The sequence below is a fragment of the Streptopelia decaocto genome (genome assembly GCF_964273445.1).
Source record: "Streptopelia decaocto genome assembly, contig: HAP1_SCAFFOLD_430, whole genome shotgun sequence".
Taxonomy (NCBI): domain Eukaryota; kingdom Metazoa; phylum Chordata; class Aves; order Columbiformes; family Columbidae; genus Streptopelia; species Streptopelia decaocto.
The window spans coordinates 1-17,897 of record NW_028116501.1 but is presented as its reverse complement, the minus strand read 5'-3'; the positions used below and the strand labels follow the sequence as shown (position 1 = coordinate 17,897).

At 61.6% G+C, this 17,897-nt stretch overlaps 1 protein-coding gene across 1 annotated transcript; it reads left to right on the top strand.

The window, feature by feature from the left end:
• The first annotated feature begins 4,821 nt into the window (after positions 1-4,821).
• LOC309452173 (uncharacterized protein) lies at positions 4,822-10,265 on the top strand. Its single transcript, XM_082076844.1, has 3 exons — positions 4,822-4,863; positions 5,980-6,051; positions 8,104-10,265. The coding sequence occupies exons 1-3, from the start codon at positions 4,830-4,832 to the stop codon at positions 10,254-10,256; spliced, it is 2,259 nt and encodes a 752-aa protein (XP_081932970.1). The 5' UTR covers positions 4,822-4,829; the 3' UTR covers positions 10,257-10,265.
• The last annotated feature ends 7,632 nt before the right edge of the window (positions 10,266-17,897 follow it).

The window sequence follows — 17,897 nt, the reverse complement described above, 5'->3', positions numbered from 1 at the left end:
GGCTCCAGGATTTCAGGGTCTCCCGGTGCTGGGGATGGATCCGGCTCCAGGGTTTCAGGGTCACCTGGCAATGGGGATGGATCCTGCTCCGGGTTTTCGGGGTCACCCGGTGGTGAGGATGGATTCGGCTCCGGGATTTCAGGGTCACCTGACACTGGGGACGGATCCTGCTCCGGGGTTTCGGGGTCACCCGGTGGTGGGGACGGATCCGGCTCCGGGGTTTCGGGGTCACCCGGTGGTGAGGATGGATTCGGCTCCGGGATTTCGGGGTCACCTAACACTGGGGATGGATCCGGCTCCAGGGTTTTGGGGTCACCCGGTGGTGGGGACGGATCCGGCTCCGGGGTTTTGGGGTCACTCGATGCACCTGGGGGGCCAGAAGGGGGCGGTGGTGGAGTTGGGGGGTTGGTCGCGGTGTTGGGTGGGTCAATCCCAGTTTGGGGGGTCAATCCCAGTCTGGGGGGGTCAATCCCAGTTTGGGGGGGTCAATCCCAGTTTGGGGGGTCAATCCCAGTTTGGGGGTCAATCCCCATTTGGAGGGTCAATCCCAGTCTGGGGGGGTCAATCCCAGTCTGGGGTTCAATCCCAGTTTGGAGGTCAATCCCAGTTTGGGGGTCAGTCCCAGTCTGGGGGTCAATCCCAGTCTGGGGGGTCAGTCCCAGTTTGGGGGTCAATCCCAGTCTGGGGGGTCAATCCCAGTTTGGGGGTCAATCCCAGTTTGGGGGGTCAATCCCAGTCTGGGGGGTCAATCCCAGTCTGGGGGGTTAATCCCAGTTTGGGGGTCAATCCCAGTTTGGGGGTCAATCCCAGTCTGGGGGGTCAATCCCAGTTTGGGGGTCAATCCCAGTCTGGGGGTCAGTCCCAGTTTGGGGGTCAATCCCATTCTTGGGGGTCAATCCCAGTCTGGGGGGTCAATCCCAGTTTGGGGGTCAATCCCAGTCTGGGGGTCAATCCCAGTCTGGGGGTCAATCCCATTCTTGGGGGTCAATCCAGTCTGGGGGGTCAATCCCAGTTTGGGGGTCAGTCCCAGTCTGGGGGTGAATCCCAGTTTGGGGGTCAATCCCAGTTTGGGGGGTCAATCCCAGTTTGGGGGTTCAATCCCAGTTTGGGCTCAATCCCAGTCTGGGGGTCAATCCCAGTTTGGGGGTCAATCCCAGTCTGGGGGTCAATCCCAGTTTGGGGGTCAATCCCAGTTTGGGGGTCAATCCCAGTTTGGGGGTCAATCCCAGTCTGGGGGGTCAATCCCAGTTTGGGGGTCAATCCCAGTCTGGGGGGGTCAATCCCAGTCTGGGGGGGTCAATCCAATTCTTGGGGGTCAATCCCAGTCTGGGGGTCAATCCCAGTCTGGGGGGTCGATCTGGGGGTCAGTGCCATTCTCGGGGTCCCCCCGTCACTCACCGTGTGTCCTCGGGGGGTTCCCGGCGTCCCCGTCACCCCCCAAATCCACCGTGGGCTCCGGCTCCATCGCGGGGACCCCCTGCAGACCCCCCAAAATCAGCTCCTACGGGGACTATAGGGGACGCAGGGACCCCCCGACCCCCCCGGGCTCCATAGGGGACAGAGGGACACCCCCAAACCCCCTATTGCACCTATAGGGGATGGAGGAACCCCCGAGACATAGGACCCCCCCCAGACTCCATGGGCTCTATAGGGGACAGAGGAACCCCCCCGACCCCCCATTGGATCTATAGGGGATGGAGGGACCCCCCCCGAGCTCCATAGGGGACAGTGGGGACCCCCCAGGATATCGGGACCCCCCCAGACTCCTACGGGATCTATAGGGACAGAGGGCCCCCCCCACCCTCCATGGGCTCTATAGGGACAGAGGAACCCCCCCGACCCCCCCATTGGATCTATAGGGGATGGAGGGACCCCCCCCTGAGCTCCATAGGGGACAGTGGGGACCCCCAGGATATCGGGACCCCCCAGACTCCTACGGGATCTATAGGGGACAGAGAGACCCCCCCCAACCCCCCCATGGGCTCTATAGGGGACAGAGGAACCCCCTGACCCCCCCATTGGATCTATAGGGGATGGAGGGACCCCCCTGAGCTCCATAGGGGACAGTGGGGACCCCCCAGGATATCGGGACCCCCCCAACCCCCCCATGGGCTCTATAGGGGACAGAGGAACCCCCCCGACCCCCCCATTGGATCTATAGGGGATGGAGGGACCCCCCCCGAGCTCCATAGGGGACAGTGGGGACCCCCCAGGATATCGGGACCCCCCAACCCCCCCATGGGCTCTATAGGGGACAGAGGGACCCCCCCATTGGATCTATAGGGGATGGAGGGACCCCCCAGGATATCGGGACCCCCCCAGACTCCTACGGGCTCTATAGGGGACAGAGAGACCCCCCCAACCCCCCCATGGGCTCTATAGGGGACAGAGGACCCCCCCAACCCCCCCATGGGATCTATAGGGGACAGAGGGACCCCCCCGACCGCCCCATTGGATCTATAGGGGACAGAGGGACCCCCCCAACCCCCCCATGGCTCTATAGGGGACAGAGGGACCCCCCAACCCCCCCATTGGATCTATAGGGGACAGAGGGACCCCCCAACCCCCCCCATTGGATCTATAGGGGACAGAGGGACCCCCCCAACCCCCCCATTGGATCTATAGGGGCTATAGGGCCCCCCCTCCCCCCGCGCGGGGACAAAGGCGGGCGGGGCCTGGGGGGGAGGGGCGGGGGGTCCCGCTGTGGGTCAGGGGGGTCAATGGGGGAGGGGGGGGTTAATGGGGGGGTCAATGCGGGGGGTCAATGCGGGGGGGTCGCCCCGTTACCTTGTTGGGGGGGGGGAGGGGACACCCGGCGACAAAAGCGGCTCCGGCGGCGACTCGTGGGCGCTCGCGCGTCCCCCCCCGCTCCCCCTCCCCACTTCCCCTCCCCCCCCGTGTATCCCCCCCCCCAATTTCCTGTCCCCCCCCCGCCCCTCCCCCCGCCCCTTCCTGTGCGTCCGGACACACGGAGCCGACGGACAAACAGCCCCTCCCCCCCCCCCCGCCCCGCAAGCCGCCCCCCCGCCCCGATCCACCCCCCGCCCCCCAAAAACCCCCAAATCCACCCAAAATCCAGCGCCCCCCCCCCCCCCGCTTCCCGGCGCCTCCGCAGCTCCAGGTAACGGGGGGGGAGGGGCGGGGGATGGGCCGCACCCAGCCCCGAATCGCGAAAATCGGGGTCCCCCCGCCCCTCCCCCCCCCCCCCCCCCGCTTCTTTTTGTCCCGTTTTCGCGGCTTTTTCCCCCGTTTTAAACCAAAATCCCGCGTTTCGCCCCCCCCCGATTCGAACATTTTCCCCCATTTTAAATCCGCCCCCCCACCCGATTTTTCGGGTCCCCCCCTTTATTTCCATCCCCCCCCCCATTTATTTCGATGTCCCCCCTTTATTTCCATCCCCCCATTTATTTCCATCCCCCCCATTCATGTCAATGTCCCCCCATTCATCCCACGCCCCCCCCCATTCATGTCAATGTCCCCCCATTTATTCCCACGCCCCCCATTCATGTCAATGTCCCCCCATTCATTCCCACGCCCCCCCATTCATTTCATGCACCCCATTTATTCCCACGCCCCCCATTCATGTCAATGTCCCCCCATTCATTCCCACGCCCCCCCATTCATTTCCATGCCCCCCATTTATTCCCACGCCCCCCCATTCATGTCAATGTCCCCCCATTCATTCCCACGCCCCCCATTCATTCCCACGCCCCCCCATTTATTCCCACGCCCCCCCATTCATCTTCATTCCCCCCATTCATTCCCACGCCCCCCCATTCATGTCAATGTCCCCCCATTCATTCCCACACCCCCCCATTCATTCCCACGCCCCCCCATTCATTTCCATGCACCCCATTTATTCCCACGCCCCCCCATTCATTCCCATGCCCCCCATTCATTCCCACGCCCCCCCATTCATGTCAATGTCCCCCCATTCATTCCCACGCCCCCCCATTCATGTCAATGTCCCCCCATTTATTCCCACGCCCCCCCATTCATCTTCATTCCCCCCCATTCATTCCCACGCCCCCCCATTCATGTCAATGTCCCCCCATTCATTCCCACGCCCCCCCATTCATCTTCATTCCCCCCCATTCATTCCCACGCCCCCCCATTCATTCCCACGCCCCCCATTCATTCCCACGCCCCCCATTTATTCCCACGCCCCCCCATTCATTCCCACGCCCCCCATTTATTCCCACGCCCCCCATTTATTCCCACGCCCCCCCATTCATCTTCATTCCCCCCCATTCATTCCCACGCCCCCCCATTCATTTCCATGCACCCCATTTATTCCCACGCCCCCCCATTCATGTCAATGTCCCCCCATTCATTCCCACGCCCCCCATTCATTCCCACGCCCCCCCATTCATTCCCACGCCCCCCCATTCATTCCCATGCCCCCCATTCATTCCCACGCCCCCCCATTCATGTCAATGTCCCCCCATTTATTCCCACGCCCCCCCATTCATTTCCATGCACCCCATTTATTCCCACGCCCCCCCATTTATTCCCACGCCCCCCCATTCATCTTCATTCCTCCCCATTTATTCCCACGCCCCCCCATTTATTCCCACGCCCCCCCATTCATTCCCACGCCCCCCCATTCATTTCCATGCCCCCCCATTCATTCCCACACCCCCCCATTCATTCCCCTGCCCCCCCATATTTCCCCCCCCCCCCATTTCCCTATACTATAACTTTATGAATTAAGTATTTCCTTAAATCCCCCAAACCCCCTTTTTGGGGGGGTTGAGCCCCAATTGGAGCCGATTGTGTTGCAGGACGTGGGGACCCCCCCGAACCCCAACCAGGGCCCCCCCCCCAGGATGCAGGAGAGCTACGAGAGCGTCATCTCCCTGGGTGAGCTCGTTAGCGGCCCCTCACCGGCCGCCCTCAATTACCCCTAATTGGCGGGAGGGACGGTCACCGTGATCACGCCCCGGGGGGCACTCCTGGGTCCCTCTGGGCGTTCCTGGGTCCTTGGGGCATTCCTGGGTCCTTCTGGGCATTCCTGGGTCCTTGGGGCACTTCTGGGTCCCTCTGGGCATTCCTGGGTCCCTCTGGGCACTCCTGGGTCCCTCTGGGCATTCCTGGGTCCCTCTCGCACTCCTGGGTCCCTGGGGCATTCCTGGGTCCTCTGGGCACTCCTGGGTCCCTGGGGGCACTCCTGGGTCCCGGGGGCATTCCTGGGTCCCTGGGGGCACTCCTGGGTCCCTCTCGCACTCCTGGGTCCTTGGGGCACTTCTGGGTCCCTCTGGGCACTCCTGGGTCTCTGGGGCATTCCTGGGTCCCTCTGGGAACTCCTGAGTCCTTGGGGCACTCCTGGGTCCCTCTGGGCACTCCTGGGTCCTTGGGGCACTCCTGGGTCCCTCTGGGCACTCCCAGGTCCCTGGGGGCACTCCTGGGTCCCTGGGGCACTCCTGGGTCCCTCTGGGCACTCCTGGGTCCCTGGGGCGTTTCTGGGTCCCTGGGGCACTCCTGGGTCCCTCCTGGGTCCCTGGGGGCACTCCTGGGTCCCTCTGGGCACTTCTGGGTCCCTCTGGGCATTCCTGGGTCCTTGGGGCGTTCCTGGGTCCTTGGGGCGTTCCTGGGTCCTTGGGGCATTCCTGGGTCCTTGGGGCGTTCCTGGGTCCTTGGGGCATTCCTGGGTCCTTGGGGTGTTCCTGGGTCCCTCTGGGCACTCCCAGGTCCCTGGGGGCACTCCTGGGTCCCTGGGGCACTCCTGGGGCACTCCTGGGTCCCTGGGGCATTCCTGGGTCCTCTGGGCACTCCTGGGTCCCTGGGGGCACTCCTGGGTCCCTCTCGCACTCCTGGGTCCCTCTGGGCACTCCTGGGTCCTTGGGGCACTCCTGGGTCCTTGGGGCACTCCTGGGTCCCTGGGGCACTCCTGGGTCCCTCTCGCACTCCTGGGTCCCTGGGGGCACTCCTGGGTCCCCGGGCAGTTTGGGGCGGAGGCGCTGAGTCGGCGTTTTGCAGCGGAGGAGATCGCCATCAGCTGGCCCCGCATCGCGGCCTTCGCCGAGTCGCAGCGCCGGGGGCTGGGCCGCGGTGAGTGGGGACCCCAACACCCACCCCCAAATCTGCCCAAAACGCACCCAAAACGCACCCAAAACCGGGGGATCCGCCCCAAAACGTGCCCGAAACCGCCAGATCCGCCCCAAAACGCACCCAAAATGGGCACATCTGCCCCAAAATGCACCCAAAACCGGGAGATCCACCCCAAAATGCACCCAAAACCAGCAGATCCGCGCCAAAATGCACCCAAAATGCACCCAAAACCGGGAGATCCGCCCCAAAACGCACTCAAATCGTCCCCAAAACCATGAGATTGTCCCCAAAACCCTTGAGGTTGCCCCAAAACCATTAGATTGTCCCCAACCCCATTGGATTGTCCCCAAAACCCATGAGGTTGCCCAAAAACTCATGAGGTGGCCCCAAAAACCTTTAGATTGTCCCCAAAACCATCGGATTGGCCCCAAAACCCATAAGGTTGCCCAAAAACTCATGAGATTGTCCCCAAAACCATTGAGGTTGTTCCCAAAACCATTGGATTGGCCCCAAAACCCATGAGGTTGCCCATAAAACTCATGAGGTGGCCCCAAAAACCTTTAGATTGTCCCCAAAACCATCGGATTGTCCCCAAAACCCATAAGGTTACCCAAAAACTCATGAGATTGTCCCCAAAACCATTGAGGTTGTTCCCAAAACCATTGGATTGTCCCCAAAACCTTTAGATTGTCTCCAAAAGTCATGAGATTGTCCCTAAAACTCATGAGGTGACCCCAAAAACCTTTAGATTGTCCCCAAAACCCTTGAGGTTGCCCCAAAACCCTTGGGGTGGCCCCAAAACCATTGGATTGTCCCCAAAACCTTTAGATTGTGCCCAACCCATTGGATTGTCCCCAAAACCCATTAGATCGTCCCCAAAACCATTGGATTGTCCCCAAAACCCATTGAATTGTCCCCAACCCGCTGGATTGTCTCCAAACCCCATTGGATTGTCCCCAAAACCACTGGATTGTCCCCAAAACCCATTAGATCGTCCCCAAAACCCGTTAGATCGTCCCCAAAACCATTGGATCGTCCCCAACCCCATTAGATCATCCCCAAAACCCATTGGATTGTCCCCAACCCCATTAGATTGTCCCCAAAACCCATTGGATTGTCCCCAAAACCCATTAGATCGTCCCCAACCCATTTGATCGTCCCCAAAACCCATTAGATTGTCCCCAACCCATTGGATCATCCCCAACCCCATTAGATCATCCCCAAAACCCATTGAATTGTCCCCAACCCCTTAGATCGTCCCCAAAACCCATTGGATTGTCCCCAAAACCCATTGAATTGTCCCCAACCCATTAGATTGTCCCCAACCCATTAGATCGTCCCCAAAACCATTAGATCGTCCCCAAAACCCATTAGAACGTCCCCAACCCATTGAATCGTCCCCAAAACCCATTAGATCGTCCCCAAAACCCATTAGATTGTCCCCAACCCATTTGATCGTCCCCAAAACCATTAGATCGTCCCCAAAACCCATTAGATTGTCCCCAACCCATTGGATCATCCCCAAAACCCATTGAATTGTCCCCAACCCCTTAGATCGTCCCCAAAACCCATTAGATTGTCCCCAAAACCCATTGAATTGTCCCCAACCCATTAGATCGTCCCCAAAACCCATTGAATTGTCCCCAACCCCATTAGATTGTCCCCAAAACCCATTGGATCGTCCCCAAAACCCATTAGAACGTCCCCAACCCATTGAATTGTCCCCAAAACCCATTAGATCATCCCCAAAACCCATTGAATTGTCCCCAAAACCCATTAGATCGTCCCCAAAACCCATTGGATTGTCCCCAAAACCCATTAGATTGTCCCCAACCCACTGTATTGTCCCCAACCCATTGGACTCATCCCCAGCCCACTGGATTGTCCCCAACCCCATTAGATTGTCCCCAACCCATTGGATCGTCCCCAAAACCCATTGGATTGTCCCCAAAACCCATTGAATTGTCCCCAACCCATTAGATCGTCCCCAAAACCCATTAGATCGTCCCCAAAATCCACTGGATGGTCCCCTGACCCCGTTTTCCGCCGCAGACGCCGCGTTGCCGAGCGACCCCGAGGACGACGCCCCCGCCCCCGCCCCGGCGCAACCGGCCCCGGCGCCGCCGCCCCCCCCGGCGCGGCCCCCGGCTCCGCCGCCCCCCCGCGCCGCCCGGGCCGCGCGCCGCGGCTTCCCCCGGCTCCCGGCGCGCGCCGCGCGCTGCCGCGACTGCGGGAAGGCGCTGGCGGCCCCCTTCACCAAACGGCGGCGCCGGCAGCGCCGCGGCGGCCCCGGCGACAACCCCTACAAGTGCCCCGACTGCCCCAAGGCGTTCGGCGCGGGCGCGGCGTTCGCCCAGCACCGGCGCGCCCACGGCGCCGCCGCCCCGTGCCGCTGCGGCGTGTGCGGCAAGAGCTTCTCGGCCGGCGCGGGGCTGGCGAAGCACCAGAAGTCGCACCTGGAGGAGAAGCCGTTCAAGTGCGGCGACTGCGGCAAAGGGTTCAACTGGAACTCGCACCTGGAGCGGCACCGGCGCATCCACACCGGCGAGAAGCCGTTCGCCTGCCACGAGTGCGGCAAGAGCTTCAGCTGGAGCTCGCACCTGGAGCGGCACCGGCGCACGCACGGCGACGCCAACGGGGCCGCCTGCCGGTGCGCGCGCGGCGGCAAAACGGGCGCGGAACGCGGCGGCGTCTCGGCCAAGAGCGCCTTGGGGAAGAAGAAGACGCCCAATGGGCCAATGGGGAAGCCGTGCGAGTGCGGTGAGATGTTTGCCAAGAGCGCGGTGTTGGCCAACAAGACGCCCAATGAGCCAATGGCGCCCAACGAGCCAATGGGGAGACCCTGTGAGTGCGGTGAGATGTTCACCAAGAGCGCGGCGTTGGCCAACAAGACGCCCAATGAGTCAACGATGCCCAATGAGCCAATGGGGAAGTGGTGCGAGTGCGGTGAGATGTTCGCCAAGAGCGCGGCATTGGCCACCGAGACGCCCAATGAGTTGATGAAGCCCAATGAGCCAATGGGGAAGCCGTGTGAGTGCGGCAAGACGTTCACCAAGAGCGCGGCGTTGGCCACCGAGACAGCCAATGAGTCGATGATGCCGAACGAGCCAGTGGGGAGACCCTGCGAGTGCGGTGGCGTCTTGGCCAAGAGCGCGGCATTGGCCACCGAGACGCCCAACGAGCCAATGGGGAAGCCGTGCGAGTGCGGCAAGACGTTCACCAAGAGCGCGGCGTTGGCCACCGAGACGCCCAATGAGTCGATGATGCCGAACGAGCCGAGTGCCAAGGAGGCGCCGGGGAAGCCGTACGAGTGCGGCGAGTGCGGCAAGAGCTTCTCGTGGAGCTCCCACCTGGACCGGCACCGGCGCATCCACGCCGGGGAGAAGCCGTTCGGCTGCGGCGACTGCGGCAAGAGCTTCTCGCAGAGCTCGCACCTGGAGCGGCACCGGCGCGTGCACGCCGAGCGGCCGGCGGCGTGCGGGGGGTGCGGCGGCTGCGGCGCGCGCCGGCGCCGGGACGGGGGGGCGGCGGGCGCGTGGGGGCGGGGCGTGAGGCACCGGGCGACGCAGACCGGGGAGAAGCCGTACGCGTGCGGCGAGTGCGGCAAGAGCTTCGGGCAGAGCGCGGCGCTGGCCAAGCACCGGCGCGTGCACAGCGGCGAGAAGCCGTTCGCCTGCGGGGACTGCGGCAAGAGCTTCGGCGTGCGCTCCAACCTGCTCAAGCACCAGCGCACGCACCTGGGCGAGAAGCCGTACAAGTGCGGCGACTGCGGCAAGGGGTTCATCCAGAAGTCCGACCTCACCAAGCACCGGCGCATGCACACCGGGGAGAAGCCGTACCGCTGCGGCCACTGCGGCAAGTGCTTCAGCGTGTCGTCCAACCTCATCAAGCACCAGCGCATCCACCTGGGCGAGAAGCCGTACCGCTGCGGCGAGTGCGGCAAGAGCTTCATCCAGCGCTCGGAACTCACCATCCACCAGCGCGTGCACACGGGCGAGAAGCCGTACCGCTGCGCGCAGTGCGGGAAGAGCTTCAGCCGCAGCTCCCACCTCAACCGGCACCGCCGCACCCACGGCGCCGCCGGCCCCGCCCCCTCGGCGCCGCTGGCCACGCCCCCCGGCCAATCGCTGGCGCCGCTGGAGCTGCCCTGGCCCCTCCCCTTCGCCGCGCGGCCCCTCCCCCCGGGGCCGCTGGCGCCCAACTGAGCGGGACGGGCGGGGGAGGAGCCAAGGGGCGCTGGCCACGCCCCCCGGGCCCGCGGCCAATGGGCGTCGAGCTCACACAGCCAATGGGAGGCGACCCCAAGACCCAACTGGGGTTGGTATCAAAGACCCAACGTTGGGTCTTCCCACCTCGGTGGGTAATTAATGAGCTTGTTAATTAGGGGAGGGGCCATTCTCGCTAATTAGGGGGTGGGGAGGGTCTCCTCTTGGCTCCGCCCCCTCCCCAGCCCCTCCCCCAACTGGTTTTGGCCCCAAAGACCCAACTGGGGTTGAACTGAAACCCAACTGGGGTTGGTATCAAGACCCAGCGTTGGGTCTTCCCGCCTCAGTGGTTAATTAACGATCCCACTAATTAGTGGATGGGCCAGTCTCACTAATTAGGGGGTGGGGAGGGTCCCCTCTTGGCCCCGCCCCCTCCCCGGCCCCTCCCCCAACTGGTTTTGGCCCCAAAGACCCAACTGGGGTTGGTGTCAAGACCCAGCGTTGGGTCTTCCCACCTCGGTGGGTAATTAATGACCTTGTTAATTAGGGGAGGGGCCATTCTCACTAATTAGGGGGTGGGGAGGGTCCCCTCTTGGCTCCGCCCCCTCCCACCCCCCCCGGTCACTCACCAGCCCCCAACTGGTTTTGGTTCATGGACCCAACTGGGGTTGAGCTCAAGGACCCATCGGTGGCTTCTTCCTGCCTTGGTGGGTAATTAATGACCTTGTTAATTAGGGCATGGGGATGTCACCCTCATTCGGTGGCTCCGCCCTCATCCCGCCCTCCCCGGGCCCTCGGCCAATGGGCGTCGAGCTCACGCAGCCAATCGGAGTCAACCCCAAGACCCAACTGGGGTTGGTATCAAGACCCATCATTGGGTCTTCCCGCCTCAGTGGTTAATTAACGATCCCACTAATTAGTGGATGGGCCAGTCTCACTAATTAGGGGGTGGGGAGGTTCCCCTCTTGGCTCCGCCCCCTCCCCAGCCCCTCCCCCAACTGGTTTTGGCCCCAAAGACCCAACTGGGGTTGAACTGAAACCCAACTGGGGTTGGTATCAAGACCCAATGTTGGGTCTTCCCGCCTCAGTGGTTAATTAACGATCCCACTAATTAGTGGATGGGCCAGTCTCACTAATTAGGGGGTGGGGAGGGTCCCCTCTTGGCTCCGCCCCCTCCCACCCCCCCCAGTCACTCACCAGCCCCCAACTGGTTTTGGTTCATGGACCCAACTGGAGTTGAGCTCAAGGACCCATCGGTGGCTTCTTCCTGCCTCGGTGGGTAATTAATGACCTTGTTAATTAGGGGAGGGGCCATTCTTGCTAATTAGGGGGTGGGGAGGTTCCCCTCTTGGCCCCACCCCCTCCCCGGCCCCTCCCCCAACTGGTTTTGGCCCCAAAGACCCAACTGGGGTTGAACTGAAACCCAACTGGGGTTGGTATCAAAGACCCATCATTGGCAGCTTCTTCCCTCGGTGGGTAATTAATGACCTTGTTAATTAGGGCATGGGGATGTCACCCTCATTCGGTGGCTCCGCCCTCATCCCGCCCTCCCCAGGCCCTCGGCCAATGGGTGTCGAGCTCACGCAGCCAATCAGAGTCAACCCCAAGACCCAACTGGGGTTGGTATCAAGACCCAACGTTGGGTCTTCCCACCTCAGTGGTTAATTAACGATCCCACTAATTAGTGGATGGGCCAGTCTCACTAATTAGGGGGTGGGGAGGTTCCCCTCTTGGCTCCGCCCCCTCCCCGGCCCCTCCCCCAACTGGTTTTGGCCCCAAAGACCCAACTGGGGTTGAACTGAAACCCAACTGGGGTTGGTATCAAGACCCAATGTTGGGTCTTCCCGCCTCAGTGGTTAATTAACGATCCCACTAATTAGTGGATGGGCCAGCCTCACTAATTAGGGGGTGGGGAGGGTCCCCTCTTGGCTCCGCCCCCTCCCACCCCCCCCAGTCACTCACCAGCCCCCAACTGGTTTTGGTTCATGGACCCAACTGGAGTTGAGCTCAAGGACCCATCAGTGGCTTCTTGCTGTCTCGGTGGTTAATTAATGACCTTGTTAATTAGGGGAGGGGGGCCATTCTCACTAATTAGGGGGTGGGGAGGTTCCTCTCTTGGCTCCGCCCCCTCCCCGGCCCCTCCCCCAACTGGTTTTGGCCCCAAAGACCCAACTGGGGTTGGTACCAAAGACCCATCGTTGGGTCTTCTCGCCTCGGTGACTAATTAATGACCTTGTTAATTAGGGGAGGGGCCATTCTCGCTAATTAGGGGGTGGGGAGGTTCCCCTCTTGGCTCCGCCCCCTCCCCGGCCCCTCCCCCAACTGGTTTTGGCCCCACAGACCCAATTGGGGTTGGGGTCGAAGACCCAGCGTTTGGTAATTAATGAGCTTGTTAATTAGGGGCGTGGCCAATCCTGCTAATTAGGGCGGGAAGCCCCACGGGGGCCCCGGCGCCGGCTCCGCGTCCTCCGGAAGTCGCCGAATTCCACGTTTTCCCCCCAAAATTAAGGCTGAAAACGACGGTTTTGGGTCAGTGATGAAAAACGGTGAAAAAGCAGAAAAGGGCCGTCGGGAAATGGGGCAAAATGGCCCAAATTGGGGCTTTTTCAGCTGAAAAACGGGTCGGAATAGCGGGGGAGGGGCGAAAAATGGGGGAAAAAACGGCGAAATATGGAAAAAATGCGGAAAATCTAAAAAATGTCGAAATTTGGCCGAAAAGTTCGAAAATTCGCAAGAAAAAGTTGAGGAAAAAAGGTGAAAGTGAAGCTGGAAATTGGGGCTAAAAACGGAGAATTTGGGGAAATTCGGGGACGCGTTTCGGGGGAAAACGGCTGAAAAAGCCCAAAACGGCCCAAACGGGGGGATTTTGGGGTTTTTTGGGGTGTTTTCATGGGTTTTGGGGACTTTGGAGCAGAAATAAAGCGGCGCTGGGTCCCACTCGCCGTTTCCTCCTGGTTTTTGGGTCAAAATCGCAGGTTTTTGGGGTTTTTCCCCATTTTTTGACGCTTCCGGGTGGGGATTTTTCACAAACCCCCAAATTTGGGCTTTTCGGGGAAATTTCGCAGCGGGAAACACCCAAAATTGGGATTTTCGGGGAAAAAAACGAGTTAAAAAGCCCTAAAATTGATGTTTTTGTGAAAACGCCCGATTACAAAGCCCTAAATTGGGGGTTTTAAGGGAAAACGGGCGTCTCCGCCATCTTGAATCCGCCATCTTGGATCCGCCATCTTGAATCCACCATCTTAGATCCGCCATCTTGGATCATCCAGCTCCCTTCCACTTCCGGTTGCCACTCGCGCCGCTTTAACGTTTCGTGGGTTGTGATTGGTCGCCACAACATGCCCCGCCCCCGCCCCTTCGCGCCTCATTAGCAGCTCATTAAGGACTCATTAACAGCCAATAGCAGCCGGTTTTATTCCCGGGCGCCGTTTTTGGGGCGATTCCGGGCGGTTTTGTACAAACCCGGGGCCGCCTCGAACCGGCGGGTTCTCATCACGGCCCCTCCCCCCCCCCCAATTAACACCCTCCCCCTAATTAGCGCGACCGGGCTCGTTTGGCGCTGCAGCCTCATTAACAGCCTCAATTAGCGCCCCCCCCGCCCCCAGATTGGGGGGAAACGCCCCAAAAAGCCCCAATTTTGGGGACCCCCCCCCCGGCAGTTTGTCCAATGAACACCCCCCGGGGGGCAAAGTGGGGGGGGGGGCGGATTTGGGGGCTCAGAAGGTGGGTTTGGGGTCCAGGTGACGCTGCGGTGGCGCCGGAGCCGTTTTTGGGGTTCAGAAGGTTGTTTTGGGGGTCACAGGCTGATATTGTGGTGATGCCGGAGCCGTTTTGGGGGTTCAGAAGGTGTTTTCTGGGGTTCAGAAGGTGGTTTTTGGGGCTCAGAGGCTGTTTTGGGGTTCATAGTCTGATATTGTGGTGGTGCCGGAGCCGTTTTTGGGGTTCAGAAGGTTGTTTTGGGGCTCAGAGGCTGTTTTGGGGTTCACAGTCTGACACCGCGGTGGCGCCGGAGCCATTCGGGGGTTCAGAAGGTTGTTTTGGGGGTTCATAGGTTGACGCTGCGGTGATGCCGGAGCCGTTTTGGGGTTCAGAAGGTGGTTTTTGGGGTCACAGGCTGATATTGTGGTGGCGCCGGAGCCGTTTTTGGGGTTCAGAAGGTGTTTTCTGGGGTTCAAAAGGTTGTTTTGGTGTCCCAGGCTGACGCCGCGGTGGCGCTGGAGCCGTTTTTGGGGTTCAGAAGGTTGTTTTGGGGCTCAGAGGCTGTTTTGGGGGTTCACAGGCTGACGCTGCGGTGGCGCCGGAGCCATTTTTGGGGTTCAGAAGGTGGTTTTTGGGGTCACAGGCTGATATTGTGGTGGCGCCGGAGCCATTTGGGGGTTCATAGTCTGACACTGCGGTGGTGCCGGAGCCATTTCGGGGGTCCATTCACAGGCTGACGCTGCGGTGGTGCCGGAGCCATTTCGGGTGTTCACAGACTGACACCGTGGTGGCGCCGGAGCCATTTGGTTTTGGTGTCCCAGGCTGACGCTGCGGTGGCGCCGGAGCCATTCGGGGGGTTCATTCATAGACTGACGCTGCGGTGGTGCCAGAGCCGGTTTTGGGGTTCAGAAGTGGGTCTCTGGGGCCGTTTTGGGGTTCATAGACTGACGCTGAGGTGGCGCCGGAGCCGTTTGGTGTCACAGTCTGACACGGCGGTGGCGCCGGAGCCATTTGGTTTTGGTGTCACAGGCGGACGCTGCGGTGGTGCCGGAGCCATTTCGGGGGGTTCGTTCATAGACTGACGCTGTGGTGGTGCCGGAGCCGTTTTGGGGGCCCATTCACAGTCTGACACGGCGGTGGCACCGGAGCCATTTGGTTTTGGTGTCCCAGGCTGACGCTGCGGTGGCGCCGGAGCTGTTTGGGGGTTCATAGTCTGACACTGTGGTGGCGCCAGAGCCATTTCGGGGGGTTCATTCATAGACTGACGCTGCGGTGGTGCCGCAGCGCCCCCCCGCGGTGCCGGCGCTGCCCCGGCGCGGGGGCGCGGGCGCCGTCCAGGCTGGCGGCGTCGCCGAAGGCCGCCAGGTGCTCCACCGAGTCGCTCTTCTGCAGGTCGGAGGCGATGGAGCGCAGGCTCAGCAGCGAGGCCGCGTCGCCGGGGTCGCCGGGGGGGTCGCCGCCGGGGGGGGCGCCGGAGCCGCTCTCGGCGCCCGCGGGGGCCCCGCGGAGGCGCCGGCGCCGGCGCGCGTGGATCTGCTCGCTGATCTGCTCCAGGTTCCGCAGCGCCACCGCGTAGCGCGTCTTGGCCTGGGACACCAGGCGCTCCAGGGACGTCACCCGAGACTTGTGCTCCTGGGACAGCGGGGACACCACGGGGACACCGTGGGGACACCGTGGGGACACGACGGGGACACCATGGGGACACAACGGGGACACGACGGGGACACCATGGGACAGGGACGCAATGGGGACAGGGACACAATGGGGACACCATGGGGATGGGGACACGACGGGGACACCGCGGGACAGGGACACAGTGGGGACACAACAGGGACACAATGGGGACACAGTGGGGACACAGTGGGGATGGGGACACCATGGGGATGGGGACGCAACGGGGACACCGCGGGACAGGGACACAGTGGGGACACAACAGGGACACAATGGGGACACAGTGGGGACACAATGGGGATGGGGACACCATGGGGATGGGGACGCAACGGGGACAGGGACACAATGGGGACGCAATGGGGACACGACGGGGACACCATGGGGACGGGGACACAATGGGGACACCATGGGGACACAATGGGGACAGGGACACAATGGGGACACCACGGGGACACAACGGGGACACCACGGGGATGGGGACACAATGGGGACACCATGGGGACACCATGGGGACACAATGGGGACACCGTGGGACAGGGATACAATGGGGATGGGGACACATTGGGGACACAATGGGGACAGGGACACAATGGGGACACCATGGGGACACCATGGGACAGGGATACAATGGGGATGGGGACACATTGGGGACACAATGGGGACAGGGACACAATGGGGACACAATGGGGACACAATGGGGACGCAATGGGGACACAATGGGGACATCATGGGGACACAATGGGACAGGGATACAATGGGGATGGGGACACAATGGGGACACCATGGGGACACAGAACAGGGACAGGGACACAACGGGGGGTCAGGAGACACAATGGGGACACCATGGGACAGGGATACAATGGGGACACCATGGGGACACCATGGGGACAGGGACACAATGGGGACACCATGGGGACACAATGGGGACACCATGGGACAGGGATACAATGGGGACACCATGGGGACACAATGGGGACACAATGGGGATGGGGACACCATGGGGACACCATGGGGACACAATGGGGACACCATGGGGACACCATGGGGACACCATGGGACAGGGATACAATGGGGATGGGGACACATTGGGGACACAATGGGGATGGGGACACAATGGGGACACCATGGGATAGGGACACAGTGGGGACACAACGGGGACACAATGGGGACACAGTGGGGACACAACGGGGACACAATGGGGACACAGCGGGGACACATTGGGGACACCATGGGGATGGGGACACAATGGGGACACCATGGGGACACAATGGGACAGGGACACAACGGGGACACCATGGGGATGGGGACACAATGGGGACAGGGACACCACGGGGACACCATGGGGATGGGGACACCATGGGGACACCACGGGGACACAACAGGGACACCACGGGGACAGGGACACCATGGGGACACCATGGGGACACCATGGGGACAGGGACACAATGGGGACACAATGGGACAGGGACACCATGGGACAGGGACACAACGGGGACACAATGGGGACACCATGGGGATGGGGACACAATGGGGACACAGCAGGGACACCATGGGGACACCATGGGGACACCATGGGGATGGGGACACAATGGGGACACAACAGGGACACAATGGGGACACCATGGGGACACCACAGGGACACCACGGGGACAGGGACACAATGGGAACGGGGACACAATGGGGACACCATGGGGATGGGGACACATTGGGGACACAATGGGATAGGGACACAGTGGGGACACAATGGGGATGGGGACACAATGGGGACACAATGGGGACACCACGGGGACACCACGGGGACAGGGACACCATGGGGATGGGGACACGACGGGGACACCGCGGGACAGGGACACAATGGGGATGGGGACACGACGGGGACACACGGGGACACAATGGGGACACAATGGGGATGGGGACACAATGGGAACACCATGGGACAGGGATACAATGGGGACACCATGGGGATGGGGACACCACGGGGACAGGGACACAATGGGAACAGGGACACAATGGGGACACAACGGGGACACCATGGGACAGGGATACAATGGGGATGGGGACACATTGGGGACACAATGGGGATGGGGACACAATGGGGACACAATGGGGACACCACGGGGACACCACGGGGACAGGGACACAACGGGGACACAACGGGGACACCATGGGACAGGGACACCATGGGGACACAATGGAGATGGGGACACAACGGGGACACCATGGGGATGGGGACACCATGGGGACAGGGACACAATGGGGACACAACGGGGA

What these genes read in the sequence shown, in the direction of transcription:
- LOC309452173 (XM_082076844.1), top strand. Translation starts at nt 4,830, where the DNA reads ATGCAGGAGAGCTACGAGAGCGTCATCTCCCTGG. An exon ending in CGAGAGCGTCATCTCCCTGG is followed by an intron (nt 4,864 to 5,979) that starts GTGAGCTCGTTA and finishes GGCGTTTTGCAG; the next exon opens with CGGAGGAGATCGCCATCAGC. An exon ending in GCGCCGGGGGCTGGGCCGCG is followed by an intron (nt 6,052 to 8,103) that starts GTGAGTGGGGAC and finishes TTTCCGCCGCAG; the next exon opens with ACGCCGCGTTGCCGAGCGAC.